We start from the raw sequence: 21583 nt of genomic DNA, 5'->3' as shown, positions 1-21583 counted from the left end.
GCCATATACTGTCCTTGGCCAAGATCTGAGCACATCTAGAATTGCCATGGCTTAAAATGAGCAAGATGCAGTGGAAGAACAGGCATGGCTTTCACAATCAAAGGGACCCTTCGTTCAGCGAGCAAATAGCACCATCAGCAGCATCTGCTGCTTTTTTCCAGTTTTGTAAGATTATTAAAAAAAATATATTAACAAAGATGTGGTACGTGGGTGAGCGCAAGGTTTGTTTTAACCCTGAAGAGAGCAGCCTGGGATCCTATTGCCTCTGGAATCAAAATTTCCATTGCCTGCTTGGAAAAGTCACTTTTGGTTTTTTCACGCCCGTGAAGGAACAGGCCCCTTAGTAAGCACAGATTCGTCACCTGGATCTGCTGCAGATCTTTGTACATAACCTCAGCACTATTTTTTTCCCTACCATGCAGGAACATGATGTGTAATTATTACACTAAACACTGTAGTGTAAGAAACACGGGACTAAAATTCCTGCCATTCTCCTGCTACTGAAGACAACCACACCATTTATCCCCTTTCCTAAACTGATTACACCCTGTATTAAAGTAATAAGGACTTTTACTGTCACAGAACTTCTCACCACTACACAATGCAATGTCCAGAGCTTAAAACCAGAAGCCGTGTAATTGTTCCTTAAGACTGCTGCATCTGTGCAGGACCACCGCCAGCGTTTGCCTTCCTTTTAGCATCCCCATCCTTCCAGCCATCACAGAAGCAGGCTGCTGGACCATTTCCAGCTTGAATTAATTTCTCCTGGCTATTGGCAGCTGGAAATCTGGAGGCATTTTAATATCATGAATCCACTCCCACCCTTGCAATAAATCCCTCATAATACACCTCAAGGTCCCATTTCTCTTTTTTTATCTGCATTTACACAGTAACAGTCTCTATAGCAGTAACATCCAATGGCTTCCCCACTTGAAAATATTTATTTTCTGTGAGAACTAAAATTTGCCATCAAATTGCACTTTACAGGCTCTTGGGTTTCCTTCCAGGTCTACTGCTGGAGTATTCAATTTATACATCTCTTTCAGCGTGATATTTCTGTCCTTACAATGACTATACTTGTTTGCTTCACCAGGCTAACAAGTTTTCATGGCTCTGCAAGCTTTTGTCCGTGATTTGTCCAAACTGTTTGTATTCCTTTCGACATTTGTCAGGAAAAGCAGTGTGCTCATGGAGTCATATGTACATTACTGCTTACAATCAATAATATAAGTTATATGTTTTCTCTGAAAAAGAACGCATTTGCCTTTGTGCATTAACACTGTTGCACTGAAGGCAGAGATTTTTCTGGTAATTTTTGGTATGCTACACCTTAAATGTTTCCTGGTGCTATTTTCTGCCTGGAGAGCTGAAGTCTACAGACAGCTTGAGCCATCTTCTACCTCTAGGACGGCATGTTGCAAGACTTTTAACTGAGCAAAGAACATGACCACCCTTTTTCCCTACCATCTGGGCTATGAGATAGCTCCGGTTCAGACCAGGAACGATTCACACCCCTCTGCCTGCAACTGCCATTGAGGTTCACAGCTCTGCCTTTAAGCCCTAGGAGGCATCTCTACAGCCGCTGCTCCTTCAGCAGCCCTACTCATGCTGAAGAGGAACCATCTGGTGGCTGTCTTGCGACAACAGCAGCAAGACTTCTTAGCAGAAAAAAACATGGCTCTCTCAAATGCAATAAGTCAGCATTTACAATATGGAAAAAAGAAATCAAACCCCAAAATTACTAGAGGTGCAGAGCTTTGCTGAGGATTTCGTTATATCCACACGTGATGCTCTCAGCAGGATCCAGGTTTTCAGAAGTCACGTAACAAACCTTTACATTGGTAGCTGCTCCTCCTCTTGCTTCACGTCCTCCTTGGTCACCCCATGCTGCTGTGCTGCTGAGCCTTTTACTGGTCAAACTTGCACCAGATGTTGCAGTTTCAGCATCCCAGTGCCAAGGGAATGTCTCTGCTTGCATGTGCTGGGTTTGTTTATGATTAGACCGAAGATGCTGCCTACTGAAATTAAGGCTTTACACTTCAAAAAGTGTTGCAGATAGAGGCCTTAACCATACCTATACATTGAACCTCAGACAATGTTCCTCCAGCCACTGCCATGGCAAAGCAATTCTAACTGCAAAGCCCTCTTTGCAGGCTGTTGTTTCCATTGGCAGCCCCTAGACAGCTCGTCTGCATCTCGCTGGCCCACCTGTTGCATTTCCAGGGACTTGTGTTTTCTCCTACGTGGTTCATCCATCCCCAATCTCTGATGAGTCACTACTTCCAGCTGTACCTCAGGTGAGAGGTTCCCTAGAACCCAATGTCCCTCAAGGAGACCTGCCATCAGGGAGCTGCCTCTTCTTCCCTAGCTTCAAGGAGTTGTGTATCTTTCAGGGTGTAGCTGGAATACAGGAATGTTTCCACTAACTAGCACCTTCTCTTGCTATTCGAGAAGCTCTACTGAAATAGGTGGCCTGGCTTACTTCTGTCCTGTGTGGTGTCAGCCTCCGCAGGAGGTGAACCCTGTGCTCTCAGGTTTGTGCCAGGAAATCAAATACTGTCAATAGCTGAAGGGAGAGGAGATGTTCAGAATAATAATAGCCACTCTGCTGAGATTTTCGTGAGCACACAAAACGCAGTTGCTGTCGTGTGGCATTTTGAGCTCGGTGCACAAACCTGCAGCCTGAGCCTTGGCTGAACCAGATGCTCCACGTGCTGCTGGCAGCAGCCCCCAAGGTACGCGGTGTGCATCTGAGCCCCTTTAGGCTGATGGCTTCAGTCAGTGCCCCATCCCCTCCTAACCTGTCTGGCTCCCAGTCTGCAGCTGTTTCTGTATCCTTTGAAATGGCAGACTGTGTTAGCAGAGACAAAAAGTTTATGCAACAGCGGAAGCAGTAAACTACAGGAATACCACTCTGATATTTGTCTTGTCTGTACTTGGAAAACACAACTGAAAACAGTCTTCTGCCTCTGCAGTAGATACAGGCTAACACTGAAAAGTAAGTTATAAAGAATTCTGGTTTAATTTGAAAGGCAAGAAAGCAGAGCTAAGAGACACTCACTCAGAAAAGTCAGTATTAAAATCTCTAGTTTTATCTCCTGGCCCTCTATTCCAATCCCAACATCCTTCCATGTACTGGAGTTCCGAGATGCTCCACATAAAGGAATCACGGCACTCGTGCCAGCGTCCTGCCTGCACAGCAGACCTCGCTCTGTGATCTGAGTGGGTGCATTTTGCAGGGGCTTGGTATTGGAACGTTTGTGGTTTAGGTCAGTATTAGAAAAAAGTCTCCAGAGCTGAATAAAATTCCATTCTCTGTCTCAATAAACAAGCATGGGTAACAGGGTTTTTTGGTTTTGTGTTGGTTTTTTTTTTTTTTTTTTTTTTTTTAATAAGGAATGTTGTCAGTCCTATTTTATTATGCGTAATAGAAGGAGTTGAAAAAAAGCAATATAAGCACTGTATCTAACCTATATAAAACTACAATCACAATGTTATCTGAATGCCTTACAACATCGTTTAAATCCAACAAGTAGACAAGAGAACAACAAATCTATGCAGGGTTTTTTATACATATGGTGAAAAAGTTTGCAAAGTGTTAAAATATATTTTCTGTTTCTGTATGTTTCTGGTACAAGAAAGTGATGTGTAGAATACTGTATATTTATGAACAGAGCCTTGACTTATACAAGCAATAACCGACTTCAAAACATACAATGTATATCTTAAAATATCCCCTAGAGCTGCTCATATAAAGTCAAATCCAGCACTACTAAAGTTCAGCCAGCTGACTTCTTTGACTCCAGTGGGCACTTGACTACGCCCATGATAACTGTGAAGTACCTGACAGTCTAATTGCATTCATATGAAAAAAATCACATTGCATAGATTTAAACAGGAAGACATGCAATAACAAGACAAATCACAGTATAGCAAAACCTTGTTTCTTTGGTGAAACAGAAGCAGATATAAAAGTTACAAAGATTTTAGACTTTCATTCACAAAAAAACCAGACATTCACATTATACACTATACAAGATAATAATATAAATAGAGAAAAGTATTATGTGCATTGTTTGGGGGCAAGGGGTGGGGAATGAACCGGCCAACACAGTGATGCACTGCCATGTGGAACGCACAAAGATCGGGTATACTCGATGGCGCAGTCACTGCAATTTCTTAAGAGATGTTGTCTGGAACTGTAGCTACTGTTCCCAATGAGCTACGGCAAGGTCGCTCCATGGGCAGCTCTGCCTGGTACAAACTCTTGCATGTTGGCTGGGTCTCAGTTCTTTTTCTTTCCCTTTCAACTTTTTGCATCGTATCCCCACTCTAACACAAAGACGTAAACCTCCCATCTGTGTTTGTATTTGTAATGTTATTTTTAAAGGTATATCATAGGGAACTTACTGTTGTTTATTTTCACTTTTTTTTCTTCTTCTTCTTTTTTTTTTTTTTTTTGTCTTGTGCCCAAAGGTGTGCAAGGCACTTGGCAGAAATATGGACTTGGTAGTCCTTTCTGTGGAGAGGTCGTTTCAGACGTTACCTTCTACACTTACTGTACATATCCAGGTCAGTCACCGAGCTGACTCGGGTAAGAAATCGTAATAGAAAACTCCTACGTACACACTGCACCAACTACAACCTATAATCTCCTTGTGCACACACTTCTTTCTAGAAAGCCAAGATTCTGATTTTTCTGTAAGTCACACCGTTCTCACCCATCTAACTGCAAACAAATGATCCTGTTTAGCAGGAATTTTGCTCTCCAGGGAAATAGCAGTTGAACTTGAAAGATGGTTGCAAAAGTGGAGCTCAGGGGCTAATACTGCACTGGTGAGCTCTTTTAATCTTCTTTGCATGGGTAAAATAACATCCAATAAATTAAATCAGTATGGCTTACTTCATTTATTTATGTACGCTTCACAGCTGCAGCATTCATACACAAACATTCATTACTTTATAAAAAGATTAAAAAATGGTTATATATACAAAATTATTTACTTTTTTGATTTTTGTTTGTTTTTTACAAAAAAAATCCCCCAAACACCAGGTCTATCTCCATTTTAGAATGCAGAGACCTGTAATATAGACCTTGTGGTTAATGTTGTGAAAGCAATTTTTTAATTTTTTTTTTCCTCTTTTCAAAAAAGTGGCCCTGGTTGATAAAGTTAATGTATTAGCACTTGGATTTTTACAGGCCCTCCTTGTCATACACAACTCCTCCATGCAGTCCTTTCTCATGAATGGTGAAGCTGGAATGGAGGGCAGAAAAAAAGTTCCACATTGCAGTCCCTAGTTCATGCTTTATGCCACTTCTATGTGCTCTGTCTAAACTTTGCATCACACGGACGCAAACTGCCTTGGACGGGAATTGGCATAGTTCCCATTAAAAAAAAAAACAACACCAAACAAACAGAACAAAACCTCATGTAACTTGTGTGTTTATCTTCACCTGATAATAGCAAATTTCAGTCAGTGAAGTTATTTCAACCATTTCCAGCCTAGGTAAACAACATAAAAACGACGTCATAAATGACTGAAGACCTCTGAGGCCATTCTAACCATAAATATGCCTGAAATTAGTGTGACTTTTCATTTTATATACAGGATTTTAAAAACAACACACAATTAAACACATTAAAATCATCTTATTTACATTTTCATTGGTGCTAATCGAGCTGTTTAAATATTGCAGAAGGCTGGTATACATCATAAAATGGTCCACACTGATGGCATATAGAAGACTAATAAACTTTATAGGCTGGAAATGGTTTCCTTTTATCCCCATAAGCACTTTCCTTTTTTTTTAAAAAAAATTTCTGATAAACACCGTATTTTTGCAAAATGCATTGTGAATACCGCAGTCCATAGTTTCAAAACAATTTGATAATACTCCTATAAGTGATAGAAAAGGCACAGAAAGTTATGACTTTGGCTGAAATGGTGGAAATCCCCATTCACCATTTAGCTCTCAGCGCCTTGAGTCCTGCCACGTTCTGATCCAGCGATGATAGTGTTTTGATGAATTTAATGATGTTCCCTTTCCTGATGAAGAGTGTTTATAGTAGTATTTCTTAGAGTAAGTCCTTTGGTATGTGGATGCTGCAATGAGAAGGAAGAATAAAAGGAAATTAATTTTAAATTATTTAACTTTGAATGGGCTGGTTACACTTCACATTACAGTTCCACTTATTCTTGATGAATTAGAGGGTTAACAAATGATTAACTGGTTCTATGACCATGTTACAGACAGGAGAAGCATCGCTTACACACGGTTAGACCACAGTTGGAGCAAGAATTGTTAGTGTTATTAGTAACCTGTTGATTTCAGGGGCTTTGAAAAAGTGCTTTTCAATTCAAAAGAATCTTAGTGGCTTCTGTAAAGACAGAAGAGGAATATTTTCATTAGTTTTGAAGTCCTGATGTTTTTTTCCCACAGAGTGAGCAGTATTGCTGTCATAATCTGTCATACCAGATACACGCTTCTCTTAAAATATAAGTTCATTACTTATTAATCTTAAATTAGCCTATTGCTTCTGATCCAGCAGTGGTTTGCTTTCAAAGAACTCACGATTCATGCAAGTAATTTTAGGCATATCCCATCTTCCATTCCCTTGACACCGGATAGTTGGAATGTGACGCTGGATGAAGCCATCTTTGCAGTGATATCTGATAAGGGAGTTGATCTCATAACGAGGTTTCATCTTCCCAAAGGTCTTTGCGTTTTCCACAACGGGAGGCTGACCACACGCAACTGAAAGGAAGAGAGAACATAACCCAAAACATGAGTTTGTAAATGCACTTCTGAACATGGTACTGACCTCGAACCTCCGGCTAAGGGAAGATGTCAAGGGACCTCAGTTAGATTCCCAAGACACACATCCAACTAAGGACCGGGAGATCAGTCTTTTCTGTAGTTCTCCTCCAGTCTTGCAGAGCAAATATGATAATGATGAAAACTGAAAACCAGCAGATTGTATGGTTAGTATTCCCTTTCTGGTTTAAATTTCTGATGTAAATTTGAGCCAAAAAGGCTGGTATACTCACATAAGTGATTTTCACTGGAAAGCTGCAAAACCTAAAAACTAGTGAAGCTCTTACAGACATTTAAGAAAAAAGTCTCATTTTCACTAGTTCTCACTTCCTCAACAACAGACTATTTAAAAGCACTCAAAACTGATGGATCCATCAAGGTCCAGGGACCACGTTAACAAAAAGTTGTAAATGGTAATTGGGAACAATGGAGGCAAACACAAGATTCTGGCTGCTTCTTTACTTTCCCAGTCTGAAGAGCCAGAGGCAATTCCTAAAACATTGCTGCATAGCTCCTGGTGGACAGTGAGGTTTCCTGTCAGTATCAGCTCTAACAATGTATAAACCAAATGCGCTTTTCAGTTTCTAGAACTGCTATTAAACTAGATGGTTTTGGAAAACAGGAAGACATAGGTCAGCATTATTTGACGGGTGAAAATGATGCCTAACTGCAGCTGAAAAGCTAACTGCATACCAGTGGTCAGCTGCCTGCTCTGACTGCCTACATACTTCACAGTGATGACATCCCAGGAAGGAAGAGCTCGTAATATTTTCATGGTGTTCATGCTGTAAAGCAGGCCTGCCAGCTCACCAGAAATCACTTAGAATTTGTCATTTTAACTTTACAAAACTGGAATTTACAGAATTATGCTATTGTTACTGGGAAGGTTTTACCTGTTCCTTTCTTGCAGGTATAGGTAAGGTGATAATTGCATGGTACGTCATTCCACTGCCCATTCTCATGCCATATTATAACAACACAGTCTTCTCCAGCAGAAAAAAAACTGTCTGGTTGGTTTGGTCGCCAGTTCTCATATTGCTGTGGAAAAGGGGAGCAAAACCATTATTCGCAGTGCAGGAGTATATTTACATTCCATTTTACAGAAGAGCACTCAATATTACCTTTGGTGAAGGGCAATCTCAATTGTTTGATTCAGGCTGTTAAGCACAAATTAAACAAAGCTGGGTTTATAATTTCCTCCCATGTCATTAACAGATTATCTCAATGGGAAAAAATATTCTGATCTAACTTCTCACCTACTGTAAACTGATGTCAGGTGTACAAAACAAAGTGACCCAATTCAGTGCAAGAAAAATCTGATCCCAAGTGTGCTGAAACACACTTTTTCCTGCATAGACAGACATGAGGTGGAATGCCAGGCAATGCACTAAATAGCCCATAACACTCATTTACTCCACATCTGCTAAGTGGCAAATTACAGAATAGCTTCTCAGACTCAAATTATTTATTCTCTGACCTCATTTAATGAAGTCATTCAATGCAATGATGTGCAGAATTAGGTGAAAAATAAGTAAAAGTGTCAGAATGTGCCTACAGATCATTGCAGATTGGTATTTCCCTTAAAAAGGCCTAGGTGGCAGACTGAGCATGTACAGCAGCCTTTCAGCTTTAGAAATGATGATTCAAACTCCGCCCTCTGTAGAAAAAATAAATCCAGACATCTATGAATATATATGAATAAAACTAGAAACTGGCACACTAGTTTTAGAAACAGAAATCTGATTGTTGGTATGCGACAAACAAACAAACAAACAAAAAAAAAAAAACCACCAAAAAAAGCCTCCTTCAAATGGCTGAAAAATATCTTTAGCATTAACAATAATAATAAAAAAGAGTTTCTTAGCCCTGCACCTGGGGCACACATCTGGCATATTGATTTGGGCAGGCTGCGTTCTTCAGGGTCCAAGCTGGCTACATGCCAGTCCGTACTTACTTAGCTATACTGCTCTGCAGCTTTCACCGCTGCATCTAACCTAAAGACCTGTCTCTACCAAAAGCTGTGGATGCTGGATGCTGGCAGGCTGCGCACAGCTCCACACATGGGCTAAGCCCACCTTTATGCCACCGTAGAATGCACTCTTTCGAGCACAGCTAAGTTCATCACTGCACAATGTCATTTTCGGATGAAAATTAGAGAGGATTGAGTCTGTTTTTTGATCAATAAGCAGGAAAAATAGAAACAAAGGGAGTGTCACACCGATTGAAAATCTGTGCAGTAGTCCTTGGTAGGGGATGTATAGCCTACTGTCCTTGCAGTCAGCAGAGGTAGCATAATCTTTATTACAGTTCTTGTTTCATCTTGATCCCAAATGAAGCACAGTAATTCAAGATTTGCATAACATTATGTAAAGAAAGGCAAGAGAAGATTTGGGAAACTATTCTTAGTGATTTTCTTTGGGATTTCTGTTTGTGTCACTCCAAGAAGAATTTAATGAAGGATAAAAATAGATAACTGAAAGAACTGGAATTCACATAAACGCCAGACATTAACCAGGCAGCTAGCCCCTTGTATGGTCAAAATGACACAGTTTCTACAGCGCCTATATTTTCCTCAGTGCTTACATCTTTCTGTCTAGAGCTGGCCCATATAAATGTCATAAAAGTTTAGCTTTCTATTTTCTTAACTTTATGAAATAGCCCCTATTCACTGCCTGGGTGAACACATTTTAGAAATAAAGTTAATATACCCCACACAAGTAGTATTTACCTTACAATGAATCAAACTGAAAAAACTGAGTTAAATACTTAACCTTTTCCTACCACATGTCATCTTACCCATCACAGGTTTTAATTATCCAAGCGATTTAACAATCATGGTCTAAATAAATTTGTTCTGCGCTGAATTTATTACCTCTAATAAAACATCCCCCTTGTTATGTGGAACTAACTTAATTCCATCACTACATTCCAGTGTTTAATAGCCCTAAACTACAATACTCCCTAACTCATTTACTCAGTTCAGCATTTCACATTAGCTTATAAATCAGAGCAAGAGTTTTGCGAGCACAGTAGCCAAATACCACACGTATGAGTCAAATGGGATCTGAGGGCGGGTGGGGGGGTGGGGGGTGGGGGTGGGGGCGGGTAGGGGGGTGGCTTCCTGCAACACCTAGCGTAAAAAAGAAAGGCAAGCTCTGTGTGTACCTCCTGAGCCGGCGGGAAGGAAAATGGGGAGGAAGGAATATGCCCGTGAACATTGTGTATTAATATAACTCAGAGAGTACCCCAACACTCCTTCTCCAAAAGGGCATTTTTGAATGGCAGTAGCCAAAGGTCTAGCACCTTTTTACAGGTTGTACAGGTTTTTAAGGTTGTAGGAATCTGATCAGTAAAGTTCATGCTACCACAACACGGAAAGCTACTGCCTGCTGAACCAGGCATAACTGAGCACATGCACACACTGAGAGCTTGGGCTCGCCGGTGGTGCTGCCCCAGATACCTGCTCCATCTCCCCTACATAGGGGGCTGTGATGCACCTTCAGGAGCACCACAAACCGTAAGGCAATGAAGGAAGTTTGGTGTAAGTGTCACTCATGCTGCAGGGAAGTCTGTCTGAGTGCTGCAGAGGTGGGGTAAGCAGAAAGAAATGATCACCTCTCACTTTGACCCCTGAATGGCGTACTGCCCAACCCAACTGAAAAGTAAGATTTGCTAATGTCAGTCACAAATGTACGTTAGTTACATTGCTCAGATGATGGGCAGCAATTTCTTAAACTGAGGCAATCCAATCACTTTCAAGAATATGCCCAGAAAGACATAGAAAAATTACAGAAAACAGCCAGGTTACTGGTAGAAAATAGCATGATCAGTAACATCCTGACAGCAAAGGAAAGACTTCAAGTATTGCAGCTGTTTCTTGTGGAAATTATGCTAGAGAGCCATTTGCTTCCATAGGGATCAGAGTGTGGGAATGAAGGATATTTAATAGCTATTGGGGGCGTGTGAGCTGAAGGTGCTCAGCAGCTTGCCAGCTCCCACCCTAAGCACATAGACTCCATATGCTCTTACTTGCCTGGCCATGACTCCAAAATTTGTCTTTGCTTTGCTGGCCGGGCTGCCATAATGGCAAAGGATTATATCTAGGCCCTGTGGTTTATTCAAGAATGTCTGATATCCTCCAGTGTGCCTTGCTGTTACCTCACATCTGATATCGTCATTGCACGGATTTATTTTGGCTGAATAACTCTGATTTTGCTTGGGGGTTAGTGCCAGAATTGCTTAGCAGAGGAAGTTCCAGACTGTTGAATTGCTTTCTTAGGTCTCCACCCAGCTCTTCTGTAGTTTTTCAATTCCTTATTTAGCCACTGGTAATGGGATAATGATACAAAAAGATTCTCACAGTTTGAGCAGCATATGTGCTAAACAAATAAACAAATATTTTGCTTTCCCCTGATGGATTACATTTTTGCATGACCATGAGCATGATTCTGGTTTTCACTTACAACAGTGTAAAACAGGCAGGGGTGACTGCACTATCTCCAGTAAAGCTACATCAGCAAAAAAATTGATAGGAAAGAACCAAATCACGTAAGTCACATACTGGTTTGTACTGTTTGTTTTCAAAAGTATACCTTACAATCTCTCATACCAGGTTCGTTAAGTGTAAAGACTTCACTACCCTTGCAATAAGTGCGGTAAGCATCTAAGATACTCAGGTCATAATTATTCTGCTGGGAAACATTGCTCAAAATATCCTGAATAAGATGCCCTTTTTGAAGTGGCTATGTCATTTAAGAGCCTTGTATTTCAAGGCATTACTGTCTTTTAGAAAAGTGTATTATACAAAAATAATAATAACAAAAAAAAAACCCAAACAACTTCATTCCTTGGCAACATGTACTATTCAGGTTTGTTTGTTTTTTTAAGATAACGTCCAAAAAAGATCATCCATATTCACAGACAAGCCAAAAACTGCTGGCATTGTTCCAGCCACCCTGCTGCGAAGTTGTATCTTCACGTACATTGTTACTGTCCCAGCAGACCAACAAAACCATGCTAAGGAGCGCTGTGTTTGTACTGGTACAGCCCGAGACATCCTCTTGCCGACATCCGAGCTTCAGTCAACACCTTTAGCAATACTCTTAGCTGTATCGTTTGTAAGGTACGACTGATGTTTCTTGAAAACCTGAATTCAGATGCTAGGTTGATACACGGAAGAAAAGCTGCTACAACCATTTTAGTCCTCAGCATAAATAATTACACGGGGTGATTGTTACTACCCTGGTTTTTAAACAACTCTACCATAAGACCTGTGAAATTTTCCCCTGGATTTAAATGCAAAGCACTTCCCGACTGTACAATCTTAATTATGCACATGAGTCAAAAGGTACCTCAAAGGAGGTGTGGCCCACTACACTCTTCTCCAGCTATGAAGCATCCTTTGCTGAGGTGGCCGTGGAGAAGAAAGTTCAGAGCAACGCAGGGGAGTGAAGGCTGGAAGCACACACTGCAGGCTCAGGCAGATACCGCTGCACCAGCCACTCTGCAAAGCTCTCAACATCCATGATGGCAGGACACAAGTCTTTTTATCAAAAAAACTGAGGTCTCTGTGCAATCAGGTTATTGCAGGACCTAGAGTTGCAGGCAGGATTTTGGTCCCTTTTCATTCATTTGCTCCTTTGGGAGCCACAACACTAGCCTGTCTTGCTGTCATTTCAGGCAGAAAAGTGAAGCTCCTGTTGTGCTCTCTACACCTTTAATTATACTGTAATAATTAATGAATCTTTCTTGTCTAGTTTTTTCTTTGTTGTTGAAACCAAAGCCCGAGCTGACACATTGGATCTACTTGTTCTAGCTTTCTCTGCTGAAGATCACTAAAAACTTTCCTGCAGAAAGAGGGTGGATGGTCCACAGGTTAGAGTTGCATCTGGGACAGGGTTCAGTTCTTCAGGCTTCCCATGTGGCATGAAACAATGCACTTGGCTGTCTGATCCTCCGTCTGTAAAACTGACAATGTATTCTTTTGCCTCACAGGAGGAGCTTGGTTATGACGGTTACAAAACCCATCAAGATATTTTATTAAGGTCCGTAATTTGGGGGAGGATTTCCTTATATGGCATTGAATTAACTCACAGCCATAATCTGCTGGTTGGGTAACAGGCTGACTTTTCACATAAATTAAATGTAAGAATGCCAGGATTAGAGCAAGCACTTCGAAGAAGCTTTATTGTTAGTCACTACTTTTTCTCATTCAGATGGCTGCTAATTAAACTGAATGAGCATCGCCTTCCCATCACAAACAAGATCTTACCTTGTGGGAGATTTATTATTTAAATTTTCAGATAAGCAGCCTTATTTGAGGGACTCATTTCCTTATTAACGAGTAATCCACTCAGCTCTTTCAGATGTTTGCACCGCCAAGGTAAACCTACGAGTAAGCAGTATCTCAGCTTTGTGACACTGATTTGGAAATGTCATCCGTTCCTTTATCTCCAAAAGGCACACCAAGTGGCTGAGATCAATCGCTTGAATTTTGCATTCCAAAATAGTCAACAAGCACTGTGTTTAATAAGGCGTAAGAAAATAAACTATTGATGCAAACAGAACTTTACTGCTTGACCTCCTTATTGTGGAAAGGCCAATAATCTTTTGTACATAAGTAAAGCCAGTAAATAATTTACTTGAAATACATTTATTTAGATTTACCGCGTTAATGCTTTTCCTCCTGAAAAAAGGAAGCATGTTTTCAACATGTTTAAATAAGCTTAAAGTACAAATCCGTCCTCATACTTTTTGACACTTGTAATTTCCAATGTGATTTTTATTTTCTTGCATTCTGGCTGCTTCCCTATCTGATTGCTTCTTAATGCAAGGCTAATGAGGCAAATCAAAAAAACAAGGAAAGATGTAGGGACTTGTCTGACTGGATACTCTCTGTGCCATTACATTTTAAAGTAAAGCAACATTTCCTGCCTGGTATTTATCACTAAACTAGCAGAAACCACCAGCAAAGTTATGGCTATTGTCCTTTTCCCTCCTTGTAACTGCTAAGAACAGGAATACACTTTATTCATAACAGTAGACAAATTCTTAGAAATCTTTGTTAGGAAAGCCTCTGAACAAGTCCCTCACTGTGGAGGTTCTCTTAAAATTGGATAGCTTAACCAAAAATTACATCTCACTTTCAGTAAGACCTGGCAATTACCCACTTCTATAGGCTGGCTGAACTACAGCAAGATCAGCACAAGGCTACAATGAGTATATGGATCAGTTCAGAAAGCCCTTGTTTGTGGCTCATGCTGTTATACAGCACTGACTCTGGTACATGAGACACTCCTGGGACGTTTGGAAGGGATGGCATTTCCTTTTGATCGAAAAAAAGTAAGACAGATTACTGTGAAGATCTGGCAGTGCCTGTAATACTTCCACTAAATTCACCTAGTATTTAAATGCATTTACGCATTGGGAAAGACAAGAAACGACCTTATAGCACAGGCTTTGTTTTACTTAATTTCACCCCAGTCGTGCAAAGGATTTTTCTGTTCAATCTTATGAATGGGAGCAGTCTGACAGAACTTATCAAAAGCATTCATAAGATTAAAAAGTCCATTCATCAAGTGTTTAAGCATATACCTTGCTTTAATGATTTAAGTGGTGCCCTAAATACTATAGGGTAGATCACATGCACAATTCAGACACATGTTAAAATAATTTGCTGAAGAAGGGGCCAACCTAAGTGTGTTGGTAAATCTTTGCTGGGAGAAATTCTAGTCAGTTTGACTGCAACTGCTGCATTTAAACTTATCTACAAGTACACCCAAAAATCACATGTCATGATCCTGATATTTTTTAGATCATAGTTGAATGGCTTCCCTCAAGCCCTTAATCTGAGCTTTATTTGCATGGGATTTGAGAAACTGGCAGGATTTGGATCAGGCAGACACCCAAGACTCCCCATTACAGTCACACTGTGAGCGAGACAAACTCCTAGAAGCAGCTTTGCGAGAGATTTCACTTGAAAGGGATTTTTTTTTTTTTTTTTGGTAACAGAGCGGTGGGATGTATTGAAAAACTCTTTGATTTCCTATGCAACGGCTTGCAAAAAAAGGACTGAATAACATACATTCATGTTTATCTAGCAATATCCACAAGCACTGATTGCAGACTGAGTAAGCAGTAAGATCTATGCCAAAAATAAATAATTTGGGAAGGAAATCTAAGGAATACAAATGAAACAAGTGAAAAAGGCTAGCTGATGAAGCTGCAACATAAAAGCCCTACCAGCCCTATCTTTTGGGAGGAGCTGATCGTGTGGTGGAGCAGATGGCTAGCTCTTTGACATTATTTTTTTTTAAAAACACCACCATAGCCTGACAGCTTTTCCAAGAGCAGCAGAAACCGCCGAGTACGGCAAGGAGCTCCCACTAGAGAGCACTGTCTGCTCACGGCTGAGGTCGCACACCGAGGGAGCAGTCCGGAGCGGTAATTATTCAGAAAAGACACTACTTTTATTAACTCTTTAAAAGCTAATTAAAGCCAGTGGACACAACTCCATTGACTTTGACCTGATCTGTACTGACTCTTCATAGAGCAATAATTTTCATCATCGTTTGCACGCTGCACGGTTCAATTTAGCGGGTGTGCTGGGTGCGCTGCCGGGCTTGCAGAAGTCACCTTAGCAAAGACTGAACGATCAGTAGCAAAGAGCTGGTGAAATTTTCTTGCTAACGGGCAGGTGTTTTACTGTGGAAGGTAAGTATGGTTGATTGTTACATGTTGGTTGGTATAATCCACGTTTTTTGGGAGTCACACCAACATAGTTATATATTATCAACATGATGACAATTGCGTGGGGTGTGACTTTGTCTTTTTGTGCAGAATTACCAGCAGGGTGACATAAAAAAGGAAAATCCTGCACTTTGTCATTGATGTCAACAATTTCTGCAGGTTTGAAGCTGTCCAAGAGTTTTAGCCCAGAGCCAGCCGAAACGAGACCCTGAATTAACTGCTGACCCCCCTGGTAAAAATGAGACAAAAACCCACTTTGTCCAAGAGGCCCTCCTTACTGCCTACGACATACTGAACTAAAAATATACCTGTCATTAATAACATTATGTAGTTCTCCCCCATTTAAATGCAGGTCAAATGAGCATCTTAAAAAGAGGCTGTAATGACTGACTGCAGCACAAAACCAAAACATTTGGTAGATTTAAAATCTCCTTCTCCAAGGATCCAGAGGGACATGGGCACAATGAGCTTTTTGTTTGCAGCTGACTACAGTACTTTTTAGTTTGTTTTCTTTATTTCACCCTCAGAAGCAGGCTCCTTCTCTACAATAGTCCATGCCTTTTGAAGGTTTTTGTGTTCGATAGTTACTCTTTCTGAGAGGGGTGCAGTTACAGATTTGCTCAAGTTAAAGCATTCTGATTCACTGACCAATAAAGGAAGGAAAAGAGGGGGCTTTGTTTTTGCCAGAATTAAACTTCTGTTTCGTTTTCCTTTTTTTTTTTTTTTTTTTTTTTTTAAGTAGCTACCTAACACTGACAACCTGAGGTCCAGCACTGCAAAACACAAAGCATAAACGCTCCTATGCCGAAGGGAAGAAAAACTAACGGAGAGTCTCTGGACAGTTTTAAACGTGGCAATATGCCCCATTACTTTCCTAGCTGGCAGCATTCTCTGAGTGACAGACAATATGGCCACAGACACTAGCCAGCTCCTTATTACAGCACTAATCTTATGTAATGGGAGTGAGCTCACTGCCCTACAAAGCACTAATTATCAACAGCATTTTCCAAAGGATATGAATAACTCCCCTTGTGAGACGGAGGCCCAAGGCACAACCCCAAGTAGCTATATGCGCTTAATCCATAACATGAATAGCTCCAAAGGACTCCTTTACTGCTGTGCCTGCTCACAAGGGTCCTTAACAGTGAAACACCAGCAATCCAAATACAATGGAGAAGCTGCCAAAAGCAACACCAGACTTTTTTCTGTTTGGATGGGTGTGCTTTACAGCTGTAAAAGTTACTATTCACAGAACTAAGTGAATTATTTAAATTCAATTTCCCTAAGATATTTTCAAATGTCATGTTCGTTCACTCTTCATTTCATCAAGCCAATTATTAAATGTTTTCACTGATAATGTAAGTGTTGTTATTCTGTATTTTGCATTACATCAAATTTAAAGTATACAAAGATCCAATTAGGCATCAACGAATTCCTCTTTTCACATAGTTGTGTAAGTATCTATGCCTTGCTTTCTTTTCCTGTATTACTGTGATTTCCCCAAAGGTATTTGTTCTTATTACTTACAGCTTTTTATGATAATTGTGGGATGAGAATTGTCCATGATTCATCCTTAAGGAGCTGTTCACTATCACAGAAATGCTGGGAGAAAAGTCTACTGAAAATTGCAAGAATAATTTTAATTCCATAATTTTTAGAATGTAAACAAAGTCCTACATATAGCCATTTTCATTCCTGTGTAGAATGTAAATCAGAGGAAAACTAATGCTTTCCCACACCAAATGCCAACAGAACAGCCCTATAACTACACTGCAATAGAAGAAAAGCAGAGCTAGCAAAGCATGCTCTTTAAAATACTGTATTACTTTCTTATGCCTCTTGCATCTGTCAGTGTAATTGTACCTGAAACGTCATGAGCAGAAATTGGCCTGATTTTCAGGAAGTAATGAATAATGAAGCTCTAAAGATGCTGGGGTGCTGCGAATTCTCTGAACACACTTCAGTAGCTGCTTTCACTAAGGTTACATTTGAAACAAATTATCTGAAAGTGTGGACTAGGCAGATACACCAAAGTTTGAAGCTTACAAATTCCCTTCCTACTGGCCCATGAGATCTTGGACGTTGCTGGTATTCCAAGCCCATGCTTGTGGCAGTGGCCCCTGATCTTCAGCTCTCACTGAACTTGCACCACAGTGAGGATCTAGGTTTTCGGAAAGAGCATGCACTTTTTATGTTGTACTAACGTGTCTGCAATCAACCGTTCCCCTTGACACAAAAAGGGAATGGCTGCTGCTGCCAAATCATTTTTCATGTGGCCCATCAGCTCCAGAACACGAATCCACCTCTCCCAACCACCAGAAACACCGGAAAATTATTTCTTTCAAAAACAAAAAAGCAAAAAGAGCAGGAACCTATTGTAGATGAGAAAAGATTGCTTCCTACCATACAGAGACAGTACAAATACAAATAGAAAACACAGTACAGAACAAATTAGAATCATATGGGTGGCCAGCAATGGATTCCACAGTTTAACATAATTATAGCTTATTTTGTTCTGCATATTGGACAAGGTAGCCTAAGCTTAGCCAAGGAGCTCCTTTGAAGATGTGCTCTGACCTTAGTCAAGATGCTCCCAATTTATTTTTTTTAAAGAAATCACAAAAAAGACGAATATAAGCAAATTGGCCTGGCCAATGAAACCCTGTATAATGAAATATCAGTTACCTGGAAAGGAATTTGTTTATGGAAAATTAACACCTGGACTAATAAATAAACTTTAGGGCATGTGAGGTATGACCTAACTTATTTATTCATGTTATTTTGCACTTTTCAAACACAGTCTATGTTTGGGAAGCTCTGGGTACAACATGCTGAAAAGGTGTCTTTTACCAGGAAACGGTGAGATTTTATCTGCACAACCCAATCCATTGCATAAGATTTTGCCAATCCATTTTGCCTGAAAGACAGGAAACTGCTGAACAGTTTTCCATTAAAAAAATACTTTACAATTAAGAAAATTGCATGCCAAAATCCCCTAAAAGCACATAGATAATTATGCATCGAACACTTCTGTAAGACAGATCAAAAAGCCTCTTCAAATTTCTTGCAGGAACAGAGCCTGCAACGCAATGGTTTAGGAGTGTGCCCATTTCTATATTATTGGGATAATTTTCTTGTCTTAAAAGTTCTTGCTGTGGAAATTAGGTAGACTCAATACAGATACGGGCAAATGTCATGTGGCCCAAAAATTTTTGAATACTATTCCTTGATTTCTCACTGAATTCATTGTATTTGCTTTGTTATTCAAGACACCAATATTTTTCTTGAGGAACTCTGAGAATCAAAGCATGTATTTTACATGATGGCTCTTCGTTTATTCTAAGACTTGCTTGCTGGCATTAATTTTGCAAGTTAAACATACATTCCAGTTGATATATGAAAAACTTGCACAGGTACAGAGGGGCTTTTTGACTGTTGCTGGTTTTGATCAATTTCTAACGCCCAGTATTTTCTATAATGTTTAAAAGAAAAGAATGCCAAGATATCAAAAGTGGCTGACTCTAATTAGTCCACCTAAATAATTGTCTCTGTTTTCAGTAGGGCTGTGAGCCTGTCACGGGTAGTTTAGGGTCTGTGTAGTTTTCCCAGTAAGAACCTTAATTCTATGTGTTCACTCTTTAAAAATCTTGGTCACCTTAAAAACCAAACAAACCTCCCACACCACTGAAGGGGCATGAACTCCTCTCATCTGGACACTGCATAGAAAAAATGGCTCTTGCTTATTTGTTTGGCGAAACGATCATCCATGGGCTCACAAGGTAAAGGAAATTTCTGCAACCTCATCTGAGAATTTAAGCTTTCTCACATTACTAGGCCAATGACAAAGGTGAGTTTATCAAGCTCATCTCACGTGAATTGACACAAAGTGTGCTCCCCTGTATTTGGGGAGCCCGGGGGAAGTGAAACAGCACAAGATTTACATGCCAGTGCTGCATATGACTATGAAGTCCACAAAAAATAGCTGAGGTAAGCATGTGTACTCAGTAGCTCATTGTAGCTAGAAACAATGTGCAGTGCACTTGGAAGTACATTTGTTGGTTTACTCTAAGGAACTCATGTACGTGCTTTGTCCAACTATCTTACTTAACAGTGGCTGGCACTTAGCTTCAGTTTAAAGAAATCTGGAAAAACACAACTTGGCACAAGCTGAAAATGTCAAACAATGACTGATTTCCTTCCATTGAACTCATTGGTTGAAATACCTTTTAGGTGCAAGGAGGAATAAAGGTATTTGATCCCTTTTCCATAAATTGATAATAAAATACATGACAACACCTGGCAAGAGTTCCTTTCAACATACTGAATATTTAAGTTGTGGGTTTCCTTATGTCTGTGGGAAATGAGTACAAAAGTAAACCAAACCTTGTTCCATAATCTCCAATGGTAGAGCCTGAGGTTCAGTGATTCCCAATTCTAGGGGAGTATTTTGGTTCAGAAAGAAAACTCATGTGGAAACTAAATCACTAGAATGTATCACAGCCATTTCAGCTGGGCAGTACTGGGTCAGCTGCAGCACTGGGCCAACAATTCTACCCATAACATGTCTTGCTGTGGTGGTGGTGGTGTTCATTTGTTTTTTATTTTAAGTCTACCAAGCAACAGAACTTTTTTTTTTTTTTTTTTTTTAATCCAAACCCTAATAAATTCATGTAAGCATGACTTTCAGATTAAATCAAGCTGTTATTGGCAGAAAATTCAAACAAGTGTCAAGACAAAGATGAATGTACATCACTTGTAGATGAACAGCCTAACTAAGAGCTGCAGTGACTTTCCTAATACAGTTTCCAAGAAAACTCTTACATCAGGGGAATCCTCAGCAGACTTGACACATTTTCCTCTGTGCCAGACGTGTGGAATAGAATTGTAGACAGATAATACTATTTTGGAACAAGCATGGAGCTGGGCAACAAAAAGTTAGAAACAGCTGACTTACAGATGCACCCTGATATGTAAAACACAAGAAGGTTATTTAGACATTGGTTATATGCAAGAGCTACCTCTGATCTCAGAAATTCAAGTTAGAACCTGGGTGTTGACAATAATGCTGATTTTTATGATCACAAATTATATTAGTGCATTTAATGCTGACATGACTACTGTTCAGCTGCAAATACATAAATAATGAAATATTTTGACCTACACACTATCCAGATTCATTGGAATTTTAAGACATCATCAGGGAAATACATTTGCTGCAAATATTTAATTTTTTTTTTGTTCCTATTAATTACTGGAGAAGTAATAAATCACTGTAACCAGAAGAGTGGTTAGAAAGTATGAAAAGTAAGTTAAAAACTAGGGAAAAGGAGCAAATGAGAAAGCTTCTCAGAGCCATGGTATCCAGAAAACATATGGAATAGGTTTTGAGGGAAAGCTATTGAAGCAACGAACATAAATGATTTCAAGAGACACCTAAATTGTTTCCAAAGGAAGAGACAGAGGGAAGTTGTTAAAAAGAAAAACACAATAAAGTCAAAAAAAGATCAATCAAGAAAGAAATCTGTTGGACAGATGGTCTTATTCTGGTCATAGAATATCTTCATTTCTTAAAAATGAAAATTAAAGTAAAAATGTAATACCACATTTGCCCAGTAGCCTTAATTTAAAAATAGAATCTCAGTCCTAATTTTAATTTCCTTGAAGTCATCGTTCAGTGAGATATCAAATTCGTCTTTGGAATGTATGAACATGTATCTTGATGTATACTTCCTAATGTAAGATGGGCTGCCTCTTCAGGCACTACATCTATGCCCAAATTTATCTCACCTAATTTTAGATCCCTTAGTGAAGTGTAGGGTCCTTGACCAACCACTGCAGATGGCTAGGACCACCCCTGAACTCCAGCCAAACCTAAACCACACTCAGAGGGTCCCTGTTACAGTTAGTGAGGTGTAAGAGCCTTATCAGGAGACAGAAAATTAACTCATCCAGAATGAGTAGAGTTCCTGGCTATGGCCCATCTTGTGCTCTCAAAAATACATGAGGATAGGCAAGAGA

At 39.9% G+C, this 21583-nt stretch overlaps 1 protein-coding gene across 1 annotated transcript in view; it reads right to left on the bottom strand.

Moving 5' to 3' along the window:
* Window positions 1-4471: 4471 nt before the first annotated feature.
* The window catches only part of VCAN (versican), a 116753-nt gene continuing 99641 nt past the window's right edge, over window positions 4472-21583 (bottom strand). Inside the window, exons 13-15 of the mRNA XM_040580720.1 lie at window positions 7711-7855; window positions 6575-6757; window positions 4472-6105 (exon numbers count right to left, since the gene is read on the bottom strand). Coding sequence (XP_040436654.1) covers window positions 5975-6105; window positions 6575-6757; window positions 7711-7855 — 459 coding nt within the window. The 3' untranslated portion in view covers window positions 4472-5974. The remainder of the gene's footprint in view (window positions 6106-6574; window positions 6758-7710; window positions 7856-21583) is intronic.

The sequence above is a fragment of the Falco naumanni genome, chromosome Z (assembly GCF_017639655.2).
Source record: "Falco naumanni isolate bFalNau1 chromosome Z, bFalNau1.pat, whole genome shotgun sequence".
Classification (NCBI taxonomy): domain Eukaryota; kingdom Metazoa; phylum Chordata; class Aves; order Falconiformes; family Falconidae; genus Falco; species Falco naumanni.
This window is presented reverse-complemented; position numbering and strand designations above follow the sequence as displayed.